Genomic DNA, 19,590 nt, shown 5'->3' on the forward strand with positions numbered 1-19,590 from the left:
TAATTGAACTGATTGGACTTGATTAGAAAAGGCACACACTGTTCTATTATAAGTCCTGACATTTCACAGTGCATGTTATAGAGCACATGAGCATCATGAGGTCTAAGGAACTGCCTAAGGGGCTCAGAGACTTGTGGATTATGGCAAGGCACAGATCTGGCCAAGGTTACAAAAGTGTATTTGTAGCACTCAAGGTTCCTAAGAGCACATTGGCCTCCATAATCCTTAAATGGAAGTAGTTTGTGGTGACCACAACTCTCCTTCGACCTGCACCAGTCAGCTCTATGCCACAGTGTGCCGACAGAAGCCTCTCCTCAGTGCAAGACATATGGAAGGCACATACAGTTTCCAAAAAAAAACAACACATGAAGGATTCTTAGACTATGAGAAATAAGATTCGCTGGTCTGATGAGACCAAGATTGAACTTTTTGGTGTTAATTCTAAGCAGCATGTGTGGAGAAAACCAGGTTCTGTTCATCATCTGCCAAATACAATCCCAACAATGAAACATGGTGACAGCATCAGGCTATGGGGGTGTTTTTCAGCTGAAGGGACAGGACGACTGGCTGCAATTGAAGGAAACATGAATGCGGTCATAGCACAGAGATATCCTGAAAACCTCTTCCAGAGTGCTCTGGACCTCAGACTGGGCTGAAGGTTCACTTTCCAACAAGACAATGACCCTAAGCACACAGCTAAAATACCAAATCAGAACATCTCTGTGACCATTCCTGACTGACCCAGAGCCCTGACCTAAACCCAATTGAGCATCTCTGGAGAGACTTGAATATGGCTTCCACCAACATTCACCATCCAACCTGAGGGACCTGTAGAGGATCTGCAAGGAAGAGGATTCCCAAATCAAGGTATGGAAAAACTTGCATCATTCCCAAGAAGACTCATGTCTGTACAAGCTGAAAAGCTGCTTCTACTCAATACTGAGCAAAGGGTCTGAATACTTCTGACCATGTGTTATTTCCGTTTTTCTTGTTTGATAAATTAGCAAGACTATCTACATTTTTGGTTTTTTTTTTAAACTCAATAAGGGGTATAGAGTATACATTAATGAGCAAAAACAAACCTTTTTGATCTTACCAATTGGCTGCAATGATACAAAGAGTAGAAAATGTAAAGGGATCCGAATACTTTCCATACATACTGTACATAGTATGCATGTACTGCAGGCATTGTCAGTCTGTGTGGTATTACATTTATACAGCACTACAATCCCCTTATGGTTATATAAATGATATGCAGACTCTCCTATATGAGCTTACAAAATTGCAGGATCTTGTAGATAAGTTTTTATCTTATTGCAGCAAGAACCCAGCCAGAGCTCCCAGCAATAAAGTAACACATGCATGATATGTGATAAGGTGGGACTCTGACATTTTGTAAATTTTGCTTTTTGAGGCAGATGATTGGAAGAGGTGTAACCACAAGTCCCCTTAATAAATCCTTATATTAAAAAAAAAAAAAAAAGGTGAAATAATCTCTTCCCAGAAGTCTTTGTGATTGTGTTATGCTATTTAACAATCAACCATTCCCCTGGTCAAAGGCATATATGGCGGCCAATATAAGCACAGATTGGATAGTGGGACAATAACCCTCACTGGGTATCATTTATTGGCAATTTCTAGATAAATTTCTAGGCAGAATAATAAAGGAAAGGCACCAATGCATGTTCTAAACTATTGAAGTATTTATTAAGTCATGTAAGGAGGGCGCACAGTGTAAAACCAAGGATATAAAATCTTGAACAGTGGGAAGAGATGAATTGTAAGTATGTGTAATATGCTCATTGTCCAAAGCTCGCCCACTGCCCATCTCATACCAGCCTCTCTCCAGAAGCTGCGCTTACATGTAACGCAATAGGCAGGGGCACTTATTGCACTTATATGCCGGATTGTGGAAGGTTAGAAAACCTATAGAATCCACTACACCCTTATAGAAATATTCTGCTTCCTGCAGTAGGGGTCATTTCTAGAACAGGACAGATGATCATAATCAAGCATGGTAAACCAGGACATCAACTCATAGATCCAGGCACCATGACCGGTAACCACCTTATATTTATTTTCCATGGCCTTTGCCCCTCTAAAAATCAACTTTTATAATAACCGTATATACTCGAGTATAGGCAACCCGAGTATAACCGAGGTACCTAATTTTAACAAAAAACGCTTAAAAACTACTGACTCTAGTGTAAGCCGAGGATAGGAAATGTATAGAAAAACGCGGCTTATACTTGAATATCTAAGGTATGCTAATGAGCCACAAGGGCAGATTCACAGGCTGTTACAGTGTATTTCGCTCCCCCTCTGATATCGCAGCTCTTCCCCCTGCCTTATAATCTCATCAGTGGAGGGAGAGGTGCTCGTACACATTGTACATCCTGTGAGGACAGAGCACAGAGGGGCTGTGGCAACTCCCGCAGGGCCCTTCTGTTGCATTAGCATAAATTTTAAAAGGTGATGTTAGAAGGAAGGAGGCCATGTATAACGAATAAGAAGATTACCACAGTCACTGCATCTGGAGTAAGTATCCCTGGTCTATCACGACAAATTATTATTTATTTATTTTTTTAAAGACCCTTTCCCGAACAGATATTTTATTTATAAAAAGCTATGAGCACAGAGCCTTTGCTGCATGTACAGAAATATAAAACTGAATGCAGTCCATCTACCACCATAACACAACACATAACACAGAGGATCAAATAGTCAGGGTCAGATCCTACAAGAGCACACAAGTGTATGGCACATGAAAGGATGCAACATCCAGCCGGGTGCAGGAGGGCCGAGTGCTCCTCGCCACTCCCCTCTCCCGTGAAAGCCTAGCAGCAGGTGCCGTAATATGGCAAGATATAGGACATATAGGTCCTATATTTTTCTGTGCTCTGTGCGGTTAAATGGTGCGTGCTCAACGCATTGTCACCGGGTGCCATATACAGCGTTTTGTGCCATATGTTTTAAGGACACGTCCCTGGGGATAGGGAGAGGGGGATTCTGAAGTGTCCTTACATCATTACGCCAGGACCTTTTGATGAGCGGATCATGGTCCCCCTTAGGTTCACCTGCATGTGGCCTAAGCAGGACATGAGCTAGAAGAGCCTACCTTCTGAGCAGCGTCTTTCTTCTTCTTATCCTCTTTCTTCCTTTTCTTGTCTTCCATTAACTGTTCTTCCCTTTCTTGCTCCTTCTCTCTGCAAGTGCAAACACAAGAAGAACATTTAGAAAATGTAAAAATTCCATTTTTAAATAAGATTTTAAGAAAAGGGTAAACAGTAACGGGAATATGCAAATAGCCAACATTTAGAGACAAATCTTCGGCTTTAAATCATTAGTTATGACCACAAACTGCAGCCAGCATTATGTATTGGCCCTGGAGAGATGTGTAATCATAGTTTTGTGTGTGAGGCTCCTGTAATTGCTTCATGCGGGTCTTTCAGGTGGGATAGTTTCTGCTCTTGGCAATGAATTGTTGCACAGCCTCTTCCCGCTTGCTGGTGCGGCTGTGGAGCAGCATAGAAAGCAGAAAGCTCTTCAGGCTGAAAGACTTGCCAAAAGCCCTTGCAAGAGCTGCACACCCGAATTATAACTTAGAGAGGTTGTCCATGTATATAAAAAGATTTATATATTGGTGTGGAAGCTTTATTAATAAACAGCAATTACTCAACACCAACCCCCCCTCCCCCCGCTCTTGTTCAGCTGTGACACCGGTCATCAGCCGGGACTCTGACTTTTTTTTACATTTTTTTTATTTTTTACAGAGGCCGGTGCTGTCTGCTGCATAATAAAACAAATGCTGTGGCTTGCATGTGGCTGTGGTCGGGACAGGCTGCAGGTGACCAGGGGCCCCAGAGGAGGAGAGTAGAAAAAGTTTGTTTTACTAGCACACCCCCCCCCCCCCGCCTCCCCAAAGCCATCTATAGTGGTTTTATTTCTAAATCCAGGGCAGCACCTTTATCACAGTCTCATGACCACTACCAGCATACACAAACATAATATTGGCTGCATCTTTATATGGCCAAAACTGCAGACAGATTCCCTTTAAGAATATCTCAAAAGAGCCAAGGTCCTGCACTCAACCAATCACACGGGGCGCTTACAAACGTTTTAATGGTAACCTATGAAAAACGTGTGGTGCGCATTCACCATCTCATATGTTTAGGTGTAAATACATCTGCGATTGGGGAGGATCCCACCTGCTGCAAATTTATAGAGTTTCTAAATGCAATTCAAACGCAGAGTATGAGCGCTGCTTGTAGGGAACTTCCAGCCTGACACTGGGTTTACATATTCATATATTTTTGTGCAGTTTATGAAACCAGAACCAGAAGTGAATTCATGATCACACTGGCCTATTCTATTAGGCCATGAAAAAAAAGCAATACAAGGTGAAGATCCGCAATCCGAATGAATTGACGCTCACTTGCCGGGTCATTTATACAAAAATTCACGCTGCATGTAGGAGGTATGATGGCTCATCCGTCATGCTTAGTATGAGCAGCACCACATCACATGGGAAATACCAGCAAGTATCTTTATGTTGGCATAAGCATGCATTTCATCATATTGGCAGATTATTTCCCTGCTTACATGGAGGTTAAGGCTCTGTTCATACATTCATCTGGAACAACCAGGGCCAATTTGAGACAAAGTAGGGTCCTGGTCAAAACTAAAAGTGGGGCCCCAAAATAAAACTATTTTATGAACAGTTACAGTCAGTAAGATGCTCCTTTAGCATTTTCACCTGGGCATTCAACAAAGGGGTATTAAAGGAGCAGTAAATCCTAAGCCTACAAAAGTACACAAGCAGGGGGCCCCTTTAGGACAGGGGGCCCTGGGCAAATGCCCAGTTTTCCACCCCCTAACACCAGCCCTGGGAACACCTGTGGATCATGACACTTTTTCTGGACTAAATAAATGAAAACATTGACAGCAATGTGAACAGAGGCTTAAGTGGGAGGAGCACCTGAATCTATTATCCTGGATCTGATACAATGTAAACCGTCAATGATTACAGTCTTATGCATTCCATGTCCTTTCTGCAAAACTAGAGACAGTGGTTTTTCCAATAGACTGTACTAAGGGATTAGGCAAATTCATTCATTCACGTCCACCTCCCATGCACCTCTACATCCTGGCTGTGGAGGTACAGTATACATCAATACTCACCAGGGGCATAACTAGGAGGGGCAGGGTCCCATAGCAGGCTTCTGTATGGGACCCCCTTAGTATACATATTTGTTTACTCACATGCGAGTTACAATCACACATTTATATGTGTACCAAATGATTAATCTCCCCCATGTGTCCAAACATCCAAACCCCACATATTTTCACAAGTGCAAACACAGCAATTTGAGCAGCATCTTATTGTGCCCTGTTCTATCACAGGTTTCAATTGTATTGGTGTCTTTAGGAAAATAATACAGTAGAAATAAGGAGGAGAAAACTGGATTATCATTGCAGTTTCCCTCCGGATATGCAGCAGATTTACGTTGTAGTGGTCATTATTAACCCCTTAAGGCAGTGATGGCTAACCTATGGCACTGGTGCCAGAGGTGCCACTCAGAGCCCTTTCTGTGGGCACTCGGGCCATCACCAGAGATGACTCCAGGTATCTTCCTGCAGTCCCAGACAGCCCAGGACTTGCTGTGCACAGAGCTATTTTATAGTGACAGCTCTACCTGGGGCTATTTTCTGCTTTATTGGTGTCCTCAGGTGCTGGTATCAATGAAAACTGTGACAGAGAAGGAAGTATAAATCACAAATTAAATTTCTGTGTTGGCACTTTGCGATAATTAAGTGGGTCTTTGTTATTGTTTGGGCACTCGGCCTCTAAAAGGTTCGCCATCACTGCCTTAAGGGGTTTCTGTATATGCCCTTTTTATAACCCCCCTCCCCCCCGCCCCCCCAATTTGCACTTCTTTCCTTTGTGGACACAGTTTTTACTGTGTACTCCAAATGACAACTGTAATTTATTCTCTGGAATAGTACCATTACCGGGATACCAAATTTATATTGGTTATGTGGGTTATTTATTGGTTTAAACATTAAAAACTTTTGCACAAAAAAGTATTTGCGTTTCCACATTCTGCCATCAACATAAATTCTTATTTCTGTGTACATTTTTTGGACTGTACAACCTTTTGATCACTTTTTATTCAAACTTTTTATGAGTTGCAAAATGGTGGTTTGGACATTTGGCACTATTTTCCGTTATAGGGTTCACCACCAGGAATAACCTTTTAATACTTTGATAAAAGACCCGGAACTATTGAGACTTTTTTAAATTTTTGTTTTATATCAGTTCTAGTGAAGAGAGGCGATATAAACTTTTTTTTTTACCGTCAGTCTGACAACAGATGTTTATGTATCTATACAACCAGCCAGACAAGCACATTCTTGGAGAGACGAGAGGTAAAATGTCCAGTGTATGGGCCGGCTTTGGGTCACACATCAGTAAAGTTTATTTTATCTGCGTCTCTACAGATGGGTCTGCACAGGGAAGATTACACAGGAATTAGGAGTAACCACACCCAACCGTCTGGGGCAGACTCTATGGAGGAGTGTCCCACTGTACTCCGCATCATCTGAGGTCACCGCACGAACGCTGCAACATGCCAAACCAGGTCTACAATCCAAATTACCCCAGGCGAGGAGACGCGCATTGTACTGACAGTCACTGCCACTTCTCTTCGACAAGTTCTGTAACAGCAGCTCAAGGAAAATGTATTACGCTTATAACCAGAGAGGAAAAAACATTTACGTCAGGATTTAGAGGCTATTCACAGAAGTGTTATTACTGTTCTGAGGAAACGCTCCCAATCTCATCCATGTGCCTTTTAAAACCAAAAAAGGTAGAATCTATAGCAAATCCCCTGCATGTGATTATGATCCATCTACCTGTATCACACGTAGAAGTCTTCTACTTACACTGCGCCATTATGGGGAACGCAAGTCTAAACATCCCCCTGTGCTGCCAACAAGTGCAGACTATGAGGTGATGAATACGAGCTTTGTTGCAGTGGTAGGTAGTGCTTCCAGGAAGATCCATTCCCTATTACTGCCTATGGCGTGGTCGTCTAGTATTGGTTGGAAACAAAAAAAATGATATTAATGCTGGATCCCACATTTGCCTATGTCATTCCTGGTCTTGCGCCGACATTATGACATGGCCATGTGACCCTAGACTATGGGCGGTCAGCTATCCATGGACTGGCTGCAACTATGTGATATCGGCAATCCAACTGGAACAGTACTGCGTTCACAATAAACCTATGCCCTCTGTGCTGTAGCCAGGTGTGCATATGTTCATCACATATCGCTCCGTGAGGCCATTACCGACGGTCGTGTGAATGCAGCCTACCAGTAAATCATACAATATTTCTACAAGCATTATAAGCACAGCTTTATTCTACCTTCAGACGAGCAAACATGACATCTTATCTGGTGTATTATCTGGATCACAGGTTACCCAGCGGTGCCAGACATTCCAGCCAAACACAAGCTACACTTTGGACGTAGGGGCCGGGCACCGGTAAAAAGGCAATGTGATAGTACAGTAATCTTGTACTCAGGTTACACTGAATCTACACATAAAGGTGTGCACAAACAAACTAAATAAGCTTTATGAAGGAACTGGAGCGTGTGGAGCCGTAATACCGGCAGTGAAGGAGGACGTGCCCATGTATAACTTCCAACATCAGGAAGAATGGAAAGAGGGACACGTCCTGAGGCACAGCAATACCGTGTCCTTAATCCCACCGCACACGTTAATCCCCCCGTGCTGCCTTCGTCGTGTAACATACAGTAATGGTACCCCATTAGTGTCCTCGTGGTGGCCTCTGTTTGGTGTAGAGTCATACCATGTCCTCATATTAATGATACTGTATGCATAGCAAGAATGGGGCAAGGATGGGCCTTAAAGGGGTATTCAACCAGATAGTTGTCCTCAGACACAACCACCTCTGCACCCTGGCAGCAGCATACATTACCATCACCGGCTGCGGGACATACTGTAACCAGGGACAGCTTGTCACCATTTATAAGGGACCATATGACTACAAAAAAAACTACATAAGAAAAACTGAACATGTAAACGCGGCTGGAGTAAAGCATTGCTGTTGCCATACGCCAGTGGTGGCGAACCTATGGCACGCGTGCCAGAGAGGGCACGCCGAGCCCTCTCTGTGGGCACGCGGACCATCTCCCCTGCTGTCCATATATAAATCATTAGAACTCCCGGCAGGCAGGAAAAGCTGCCGATCGCCGAGAGCTCCAGTGATCTCTTTCACTGACGGCTGCATCAGACCTGCTCTGTGCTCATTAATGCTGCCTAGAGACACAGCAGCAGGTCTGTGCCCGCCCCTCCACCCCCTCCCCCTCCCCCTTCAGCCCGGGAACATGAGGAGAAGAGAGGGAACTGCCGGAGCACGCAGCCGGTGCACAGTGAGTACAAAAGTGCAGCAGGAGGGCAGGAGCTGCTCTGTGTGTATTACACAGGCAGCAGGCAGGCAGCTTTGGGACACTGAACAACTATAGGTGCTTATTGTTTAGTGTCCCAAACTGCCCTGTATGACACATGTCTGTGGCCACATGTATACTGCCCCCGGTCCAGTTCTCCTGTCACTGTGCCATGCTGCCAGTGACCCTGGGGTGCGCTATACTGCCCTCACTGACAGCATGGCACAGGTGCCCAGAGCTCCAGACCAAGAGCAGTATATATATGTATATATGTATGTGTGTGTGGCCACAGACATGTGTCATGTGGTGATTTGATGGTAAATTCACCTGCCTGATTCCATGTAGATTTGCTGTTCAGTGCACCCACCCTACAACATACACATTACCCTACACACCCCCTCCCGAATTCAACAATCCTTCATATTGCCCCTGGATGGGGGTAGTGATCCTCTCTGGATGGGGGTAGTGTTCCTCACTGGATGGGGGTAGTGATCCTCACTGGATGGAGGTAGTGATCCTCTCTGGATGGGGGTAGTGTTCCTCACTGGATGGGGGTAGTGCTCCTCACTGGATGGGGGTAGTGCTCCTCACTGGATGGGGGTAGTGCTCCTCACTGGATGGGGGTAGTGCTCCTCACCGGATGGGGGTAGTGCTCCTCACCGGATGGAGGTAGTGCTCCTCACCGGATGGGGGTAGTGTTCCTCTCTGGATGGGGGTAGTGTTCCTCTCTGGATGGGGGTAGTGTTCCTCGCTGGATGGGGGTAGTGTTCCTCGCTGGATGGGGGTAGTGTTCCTCGCTGGATGGGGGTAGTGTTCCTCGCTGGATGGGGGTAGTGTTCCTCACTGGATGGCGGTAGTGTTCCCCGCTGGATGGCGGTAGTGTCCCTCACTGGATGGGGGTAGTGTCCCTCACTGGATGGGGGTAGTGTTCCCCGCTGGATGGGGGTAGTGTTCCCCGCTGGATGGGGGTAGTGTTCCCCGCTGGATGGGGGTAGTGTTCCTCGCTGGATGGGGGTAGTGTTCCCCGCTGTATTTGCTCCTGCTTTGTGATATAATTGCTGATGTTGGTCTTTCTATGGTGGTCTGTTCATTATCAGTATGGTGGTATTTATCTTGTTGTACTGGTAATGGTCATCATGTAGCAGTATTATATGTCCCTTATAGAGTGGTATGGTGTGATTTTAGGCTAAATAGACATGTTGGCACTTTGCGATGATTACATGGACTTTGGTTTGGAGTTTGGGCACTCGGTCTCTAAAAGGTTCGCCATCACTGCCATACGCTTACATACAAGAACGACATCTAAAACAAATCATTTTTTTACAAACACATCACTAATGAAACTTCCAAATGAAAATAACACAAGACAAATATGGGATAAGAGATAAAACTTCCAGCGGTGCCAGTCTACAACACAAGTGGCATGCACCCAAAATGTGGGACACTCTCCATTGCGGCAAACGTATGCGGGATACATATGTGTTAATGTAGCCTTAAAGTGGGAGACCAGCGAACACTGCAGAGGAGGACTGGATCACTTGCAATCTGTGTTCAGAGCCCAGCAGTTTAAGGGATAGGTGGCTGCTCCACCATTGCACCAGCCAATGTCTCTAGGACTAATGGGCAGCGAAGGAGGAAAAAAAAAGCATGTTTTATATGCAGGGGTAGACTACTATAATGTACATTTAAAATATGGAACAAAATTTCAGACTGTATAACCCCCTTACCACATGTTGCTAATGTATGATAAAAAACATGGGGATGAATAAAATACTGAAGTAGTTCTACCACTCCACGAGTCAGGGTAAAGACTCATTTGCCTAGATACTGACAGCATGTGTCACCTGCTAGCGATCCAGTTATCTAGCTATGCATTAATGTACTAAACAGCAAAATGTCCAACTAGTGAGGTGTGGAGTATGGATACTTGTCTGACAGGTAAGTGTCCATTACCATTCAGTGCTTGCCAACTATGTTGCAATGTAGGAACATACATACAAACCCCTCCCTATACAATGTGGAAGACTTGGAGTTTGCAAATAGCAACCGAGCGCTAGTATTGTCCACCTCCAGCTAAGTAACCGGGTGCCAAACAAACATGTGATGGAAGCGGCTTACACTGCAAATGTTGAATTCTGGGAAGATTCTGGGAGGCGAGTCAGGATGTCGTTGGCCAATTTACCTCCAGGGCGACAAATGCTTTACTAACATTTGGTCTCAGTCAAGGGTTTACACTATTCTGTCATCTAGCAACAAGTTCTTGACTATCAATTTCCCTCTCCATCACTGGCGGAGGTGGTTAGAGACACGAGGTCCCTGGAGCACACGGCATGCTTGCCTATCTTATACAATTACTGTCTATATACAGTCTATAATTGCCAGACGTATGCCAGGACTGCCCCTCTAGGGAGAATTTGGCATTCAGTGGCTGCATTTACCAGAACTACCAAGGGGATGAACTTGTGGCATCATAGTGACTTATGGTGCCACAGGACACATTCTCCAGGATATCTCCAGTCTGGAGCAGCATAAGACACGGTATAATCTATGATAATAATCAACTACAATCAATACTGGCGTTAATTTTACGTTTAAGTCTTCAGCAAGAAACAAAGCAAAAATATTACTTCTACAATCTAACTTCTATGGTGACCACCAAATCGCTCCCCTTTATCTACTGTCAGGAAAAATCAGGATTTCAATAAGGATTTCTATTGCCTTCTACAAAATAAGAGGAAACTGGCCTTCCCGACCCCGGCCTCCCTCTTGCTCCACAGTGAATGAGAGATCACATGACAGGTCAGCGAGCTGTCAGCGTCTATAGGAAGCTGCTGAATTATGTATTCTCCGAGGCCTGGACAGGGCAGAGCCCGTGATGAAAAGCAGATGGGCCGGTCTATTACCACACACTGTATAAACCAAAACCAGAATTTATACATCATAGCAAAATGTTATAAGAGGTACACACTGCACAGTACAGACGCCTTCCCAATCCTTCCTCTTCTACAACTATTAAAGGGAACCCGTCACCACTATTTTCACAAATACAGGTCGTGACAGGTTCCTATAGAGCTCTAATAACTATCTGACACCCTGCTTGTAGCTAAAAATTATGCCCCTGAGATTCCCATATATTCAACTTTATAGTTTTATCTGGTAACTAAGCATGGCTACAGTGAGTCCAGGTGGGTGTGGCCTCCTCAGGCTGAATCCAGCAGCTCCTCCCCATCCCTATCTCTGTATGCTGCTATAAGGTCATGTGACCAGGGTGACATCATCACAGGTCCTATAGCTTTTGTAGCATTAGGAACTGTACACTAAGCACATATGTCATGAAATCACAGCATATTTTATCACATCAAATCACAGTAGCCTGCATGGAGAGGAGTAGAAGTCCATGGAGGCTGCTGTGATGGTTTTATGTGGTCAGATATGTACATGGGGTATAGTTTTCATATTAAGTAGCTCAAGGACCTTTGATGATGTCATCCTGGTCACATGACATTAGGCCACGCCCCCCATGGACTCGCTCCAAAGCTGCATAGATACCAGGCAAGATTATAACTCTGATTTTATGGGGATCTGAGGGGAACAATTTTTAGCTACAAGCAGGGTGTCAGATAGTTACTAGAGCTCTATAGGAACCTGCCACTACCTGTATTTGTGAAAATAGTGGTGATGGGTTCCCTTTAAACTTGTGATTGACTTTGATAGGAGTTTTTTTTTTTGCAACACTGTTTTTACATGCAGACAAAACAGGAGGAGAGAAAAAAATATATATTAATGGGGATCACCCCAGTGCCACGGCTCTGATCACTGCAGGAGTTATTGGCGGGGGACCGCCCGAGCAACCTTTGTAAAATGGGGCAATGGGTAAAAAAATGTTATAAATTTTTTAATGGTCTGACTAATGCCATGTCATGTATACACTGCTGAACTGCACAACCTGAAGGGCAGGCATCATTTCTCCAGCAATATTATTCCTGCAGACTCCAGGCTCCAACTATGTCTCCTAATCCCTTATCCTCACAGCCTTAAGGAAAACAACTGGCTGGAGCAAGCGATTCCCGGCTCTCTTGTGTATACAACAGCACAGAGATGAGAAAACCCCAACTGGTCAAAGATGGATGCATCAGCAGTTACCCCTGTAGGATTATGCAGGAAATGCTGATATACATCAATGACAAATTATTTAACTGACCTTATACTAAAGCTTCTTTGGATGCAGATTTGTAGTCTTCATTAACTTTTGCGGCAGATACAGCTACATTACAGGATCAACCATACACAGCTGTAGACTATGAAGCCCTGTGTATCAGTGTATAACGGAGAGGCACACAAATATTGTATAAAATAAGAAGTGCACATTACACTGGGTACCAGCATTAGGTCTCTAGGCACAATAGCACAATCAGATTCCTGGAAATGTTACTTCTATGGTAACTTGCACATATTCCGGCAATGGAGGTAACGTTTCCATACACTACTGTGCTATGTCCCTGGAGTAGAGATCTGCAAGTGTTCCTTATCCTAGCACTGACTTCAGACAAAACACTCTCCCGCAGATATGTACGTGTAATAAATGCAATCCCACAAACCATTTTCTTATCTGTATATAGTAAGAAAGGTAACAGCCATGTGCCTGTGTGTTTTGAGGTCACAGATCATCCATTAGGAAATCGAGTGACCTCTGCTCATCATATGCAGGGGCCCACAGAGGGTTGTGAATTCCACTTGCCGAACTTCAGCACCATATAAAATGAGGAGACAAAACTAATCTGCCTCTATACAAGAATGGCGGCAAATTTTTTGGCATGACTCACATTTTACAATCTCCACTACAGATTTGTCCCTAAACCAGCAATAAACCACATGTGATTTTCCCAATGCAGTGTGGGGGGAATCTGCAGCATTTTGGAAATCTGCAACTTTCCAGATCTGACCACTTGCCAAAATAAATTTCAAAAGTTGAATGGACCCCCAGCGATCTGACACTGATCAATGATCTGAAAGACAGGAGGTCATTAAATAAATCCAAGAAAATTCCCTATAAATCTGGGGGATCTTTTCCTAGAACTCCATGGTGTTCCAAAGAGCCTGACAATCCGTGTGGACTGCATCAGGACACACCTCATTGACTAACTGAGTAGCAACACTCCAAAACAATACACATTAGGGCAATGTTGCATTGGAGTCCAATAAGACTTTATCATCCAGATAAATAAAGTATTTCTCCAACGTAAGCCCTACGGACCCCATAATAGTCAATAGAGCCTCTTGTGCGACAGGAGCATATGTAGCCTGATCCTCAAGTGATTTGATCCGTGAATAAGAATATATATGCAACATCTAAAAAGGAAAAGCCACTGTCATCATAAACGGACCTGCAGCGCTGCTCCGGAAACTTCAGGACACATTACACTCAAAAGTGACATTTTAGACCACCAGCAATGCAGGCAGCGCCATCAATGTGACTTGTATTGCAGATAAGAGGACACAGAGAACACACTGGTCAGGATATCAGGTTATAGATGCATTGGGAGGGGACGACTCTCGGCCACAAAGCACCCCTAATATTGTAAAGGAATGCAGGCAACGTTTCTGCATGCGTATTCATATAACCTACAAAAAATACTGACTAAATTTGGTCACAAAAAGGGTTGTCAAGACATGTCTGATTTTTTCCAAAAACAGCTCCGCTCCTTCCCATGGGTAGTATTTGCCATTCCAACCAAACTGCACTGGCCCCAATCATGGTCAAGTGTGGTGCTGGTTTTAAAAGAAAGCAGCCATATTTTCCTACCTCTGGACAACCTCTTCATTACACACATCTACTATATATATATATGAAAATAGGTCCAATCTGTCAAATTTAGCAGACCATCTAATGTTTATGGGGCCTAACATGGCAGATGGTAGCGGAGAGAAGGATGAGGCAAGTTAGAATTTAGATGCCAAATACTTCTGTCTTCCAAGTTTGGCAGCAGCTTTCTCCTTTAAGGGGGTTTTCCCACAAAACAAGTTTGGCTAGTGATGACCCCCCCCCCCCCACAGATCATGAGAACAGGGGGGTGTCCTAGGTAGCTCTATGGACGCCTCATCACTCCCTGAGATGAGTGGATCTAGCTTGTTTTGTAGGAAAACCCCTCTAATGACACCTGAACCTTTGGCAGAGCCAACTGCCGGTCCAGGCCGTACTGGGACACACCACGGGAAATAAGCAGTACATTACAAGTTTTATTTGTTTGCAGGAATGCAAAACTATTGCAAAATTTATCATTTTGATATTATTTCCAATATTAGTGACTTTTAAAAAAAATATATTTAAGCAATTTTAGTTACCAAAACCCCAATTATTTAGAGGCAAGATATATCTTATGATTATTCACTGGTAGCACATGATGCAAGTATATGTAAAGTAAGGCCCAAGGCGTACCCTTTCCTCCTGCTCCCGTCACTGGCACATAAATAATACACAACAGGTGCTAGAAGAGCACATCCTGGAGAGAAAAAGGGACAGTTAAAGGAAACCTACCACTTGTAGTGGCAGGTTTCCGATGGAAATACCGGGCACCAGCTCAGGGTGAGCTGGTGCCGGAGCTTATTTTCGTTAGTGTTTTAAACCGCGGTATCGCGGTTTAAAACACTTTTTAAACTTTATAGCCGGCGCAGGCAGGTACGCGCTCGGCTCTCCTTCACTTCCTATGTAGCCGCGCGCACGGTAAGCGCCAAGCGCGTACCTGCCTGCGCCGGCTATTAAGTTTAAAAAGTGTTTTAAACCGCGGTATCGCTGGTGCCCGGTATTTCCATCAGAAACCTGCCACTTCAAGTGGTAGGTTTCCTTTAAAGGAAAGCTACCACCAGGATGAAGGATTGTAAACCAAGCACATTGACATACTGGTGTTCACCCGCTCTGGCATGACCTGTACTTCCTTTAACTTCTTCTGACCTCGTTTTCAAGAAAAATAGGCTGTAAAAATTATGCATATGAGCTTGATGGGCTCCATGATGCATTAACGCCTATGGAGCTAGGCTCAGCTTCATATTTCCTGCTTTTTATTTTTTTTAATGCTTCATCCTGCTGGTAGATGTCCTTTAAGCCTCAGTTCGCACCTGCCTAGGAGCTTAAGAGAGTGTACCTTGAGTAAAAAAAAGATCTGAAGCTCAGAATTCCACAACACAAGTGCTTGACATTAACTACTGCTAAACAGGAAGGCATCAAAAACAAAGATATGAGAACTGACCCGCCATGGTCAGCCACAGCACCATGATAATCCAACTAATAGGAAGTGCAAAGTTAGACCGTATGGCCTTAAAACTATGCCGGTTTTATCATTCAATCTGGAGCAGCTTTGGACACTAGGTGTCCATCAGTCTCTGTACAGAGAGGTTGCGGTAGTAACGTCACGTCCATGATGATGTGCCCAGCAGCCAATCAGCCAAGCCACGGAGTTGCTCCAATGGCCATGTGCCATCAATGTGGCTGCTGCAGCCTCCACATACAAATAGACTGGCAGCAACAGGAGCTAAAATGAGAGGAGAGAGGGAAAGACCGGAATATATATTTTTTGCATCATATGATGCTACTTTATAAGTTAGTGATGCCTAAATAAGCCAGGAAAAAAAATGTATAAGCATATAGTTCACAGACTTCTGCATGAATTTTTTTCCAATCTCTATGTGTCTACATTTCTATAATGTTGGGAAGTACATAAAGCAAATAAGTCCATGTCTGGTGCATCCAAACTCTGATCTGATGAAAATTCTTTGCTAGGGGTCTCAGCCCTATATAGTAAGCTGCTGAAGGTCCCTCTGGCGTTACATTTACTGTTTACCAATCAACCCACAGTAACCAAATCCACAGCAGCCGAAGACTTTTGGCAATCGTATAGCAGGTGGTAAGGCCCACTAAATAAATATGGCTACCAGTATAAACATATAAATTTCCCACCATTAACAAGTAGGAGTTTTACAGCATCTTCTCCTTTATTTGGATATAGCCGTGCAGAAGTTGCCCATGAAGGAGCTTACCCAACAAGATAGCATTTGGCCCGCTCTCCCAACTACTTTCCAATATTTCAATAGTGAGCGAGATAAAGGGCTGCTCGACACTTATCTCTGGCTAAAAACTCATGAACACGGTCGGTCTCTGAAGTGTGGACCGTGGGGTAACCGGTTATCATAAACTGAATAGTGTGCCAGCAATGGGGCTCCCAGAATCAGTCATATATGATGCAAGGAGTCCCTGCTTCCACGTGAAAGAGCAGCAGCAAAATCTAATCTTGATAACAGGCTGTCGCTGTTCTAACTATGACGCTCTATGACTATTCAGCAGCTTTGTCGTTTTAGCTTCAGCAAAATGAATAACCAAACCTGCTGAAATCCTAAAACACCTGACAACAGGCATTGGGAGAGGAGGCCAATGTTGTGATGGATATATGGGGGTCTTTAGTTTTTTCCATGTCTGTAGTTTTTTTTTTTACCATTTCTCCCGGGGTGGTTTCGCTGGTTACTACAGTCTATAGTATTTGAGTACTTATTTAAACAACTTAAGCCTTTTATAGGACATCTAAAACCAGGGCTTTAAAAATCTAATGTATAACCTTTACCAATCCAGGCCTGACAGGGTTTTCTTCCATCTTGTGGAACGTCTGGTGGAGTAAAAGATCGTCTAATTGGAAACAAAGTTTTTATCCGCTCGTCTTCAGGTGTACAATCTCGAGGAACACCTTCCACTCCCTTGAACCAAATAAATTTGAAGCAATTTGATCAGTACTCACTTGTTGGTATAAATCGTGGTATGATCTTTATTGGTCCCGGATAAATGTACTACATGTATACAGCCATGAAATTAGAAGATGCCATAAGGTGCTTGTCAGACCCTTTTGGTCTTTTGTCATAAATGACTAAAGGTCTGAAACATATTGATGACTGTATACCTTTAGTGCTTTAATCCTGGACCAATAAAGATCATACCACATTTTATACCAACAAGTGGGTACTGATCAAATAGCTTCAAGTTTCTGGAGTATTAGATAGCGGAGTGTCAGATAGCCAAGGCCACCATCGATCAGGAGAAACAAAAAGTGTGGATAGCAAACATAGCGCGCAGACGTGATCACCACGCCATTCACACATATGGTCCTGCCATGTAGGTCAGTATTGCAGAAGTCCATGGAGAGATGGAAGAACATTACCACTCCCATTGAGAGAAAGAACGGGAGATCCCCCTCAGTACCCGGGGTGAATGAGGTGCCACCTATGAACACCAGACACTGGGGATAGGGCAAAAAAAAGTATCAGTGGGAAATCCCCTTTGAAAATAGAGAATCCATAACATAACATAACAGGAATCATTAACATTATGATAACTACAGGGGGCCGCAGTGTTTTAGGACGAGAAACAACAAGGAATATTACATATTAACTCACAATGTGGCTTTATAATGCCCATTACCTTCCTTTATGCAAACCAGTCATATGCCATCAAAAACACGGACGACACGGATGACTGTCCTGGAAGCTGACGCCGTGGGATCACACTGGGAGGTCTGTCAGAGGTATGAAGTAAAATTGCTTTCGAGAACACCTAAGCAAACTAGAACTGCCCATTGTATGACAACAAATGCCATGTATAGCAACCACAAACACTACACACAAACTAAACGCATAAACCTGCACACAGCTCGCCGCCGTCAGCCGATATCCATCCCTTCTATTAACCCCACGTTCCCACAATCCTACGAATTACCTATCTTCTGATTAATAGGATGTCTGCCCATACACACAGCCATCCCATATTCCACAGCAACCGAAACAGCAGCGGCGTGCAGCAGACGTCAACAATTTTTTTTTTCCATACCAGGAAGGAAGAGGTTAAGCCGCACACATAGGAGAGAGATTTAATCCTATGTGACACTGCTCTAAAACAATAATTAGCACTTTTTCCCGAGCGCGGAGCACACACACCTCTCTAGCTTTTAAAAATAAAATCCAGAGTAGACGCTGCAGATCACAAACATTGCAGATGCCTGCAGTTTGCATATATACAGTAGCTCGTACGCATTCAGCCAGGAAAAAAAATGCCCCCAACCCCCACCATACTCACTCCCCTCCTCCCCCTCCCTTCCTTCCTTCTCTCCCCTCCTGTTAGGCCTTTAGTGGCTTTGAAAATGCAAATCCGTCATATATAAGAGACATTCAGTGCTGTAATCTCCAGCCAGACCCATATACAAATGCACACACATTGCTAAACCCGTCACTCGCTCCCCGGCCAGCCGCATACTGATACAACGTCTGGGATTATTTTTCAAATTATTTTATAATTAAACAAGAATTTGCATAAATAAAAACCTTAAGTGTAAAAATTAAAAAAAGCGGAAAACAGGTAGAAATTTCCTAGGATGTATGAAATGACGGAGGGGACAGAGAGAAGTTCCCGTACACAGGAGTGGAGGCTGATCCACTGCAGCAAATCATCTGGAGCTTTTCCACTCTCCCCGTACAGACAGCATAAACAATGTGTACAACCCAAAGAGGAAAAAAACAGAAAACGCACAGCAAACAAGGCGGCAGTCTCTTCTAAAACACCCCTGAAATGACGCTGCAGGAGCAGAAGCGTCGCTACGATCCGTGGTACTGACCTTATAAAGTGCAACTGTGCTATAATCCAGCGATATGAGGCATACTAGGTAAATCCAGTACAAAAAAAAACCAAGAAAAATACACAAAATAAAAACAGTCGGAATCCAAAAAAAAAAAAGCGACAATAATAAATCCCAAACACACTTTTGCTTTCCTTTTCTCTTTTAAAGGTAAATGTGCAGAAACCAGAGACTGGCAGCCATTTTGCATTGATCGTTCTCTCTGCTCTCTCCTCCCTCTCGCTCGCTCTCCCTCTCTGAAGGAAGCAGCTTTTTTTTTTTTTGTGACCTTCAAATAGAGGCAGGTCATGTGACCAGGGCTAGACCTGTCAATCAGGAGTGTAAGCGAAAGAAGAGGAGGGGCGGCCTGCCTTAAAGGGACAGCAACCAGTTTATCAGCGTGGTTACATGACTTCTTAGTAACCGGAGGACACAGGAGGAATACAAACACTGAGCATTGCTCTAACGTGCC

At 44.0% G+C, this 19,590-nt stretch overlaps 1 protein-coding gene across 4 annotated transcripts in view; it reads right to left on the reverse strand.

Annotated features, from left to right (window-relative positions):
- TNRC6B (trinucleotide repeat containing adaptor 6B) overlaps nucleotides 1–19,590 on the reverse strand; it is an 81,949-nt gene that overhangs the window by 38,881 nt on the left and 23,478 nt on the right. For 3 of the 4 annotated variants that reach the window (XM_072126671.1, XM_072126668.1, XM_072126669.1), the window contains exon 4: nucleotides 3,119–3,206. In XM_072126671.1, coding sequence (XP_071982772.1) covers nucleotides 3,119–3,206 — 88 coding nt within the window. Of the gene's footprint in view, nucleotides 1–3,118; nucleotides 3,207–19,118; nucleotides 19,361–19,590 lie in introns of those variants that run through there. The other variant, XM_072126670.1, reaches the window with a different exon arrangement.

Source organism: Engystomops pustulosus, chromosome 10, assembly GCF_040894005.1.
Source record: "Engystomops pustulosus chromosome 10, aEngPut4.maternal, whole genome shotgun sequence".
Classification (NCBI taxonomy): Eukaryota; Metazoa; Chordata; class Amphibia; order Anura; family Leptodactylidae; genus Engystomops; species Engystomops pustulosus.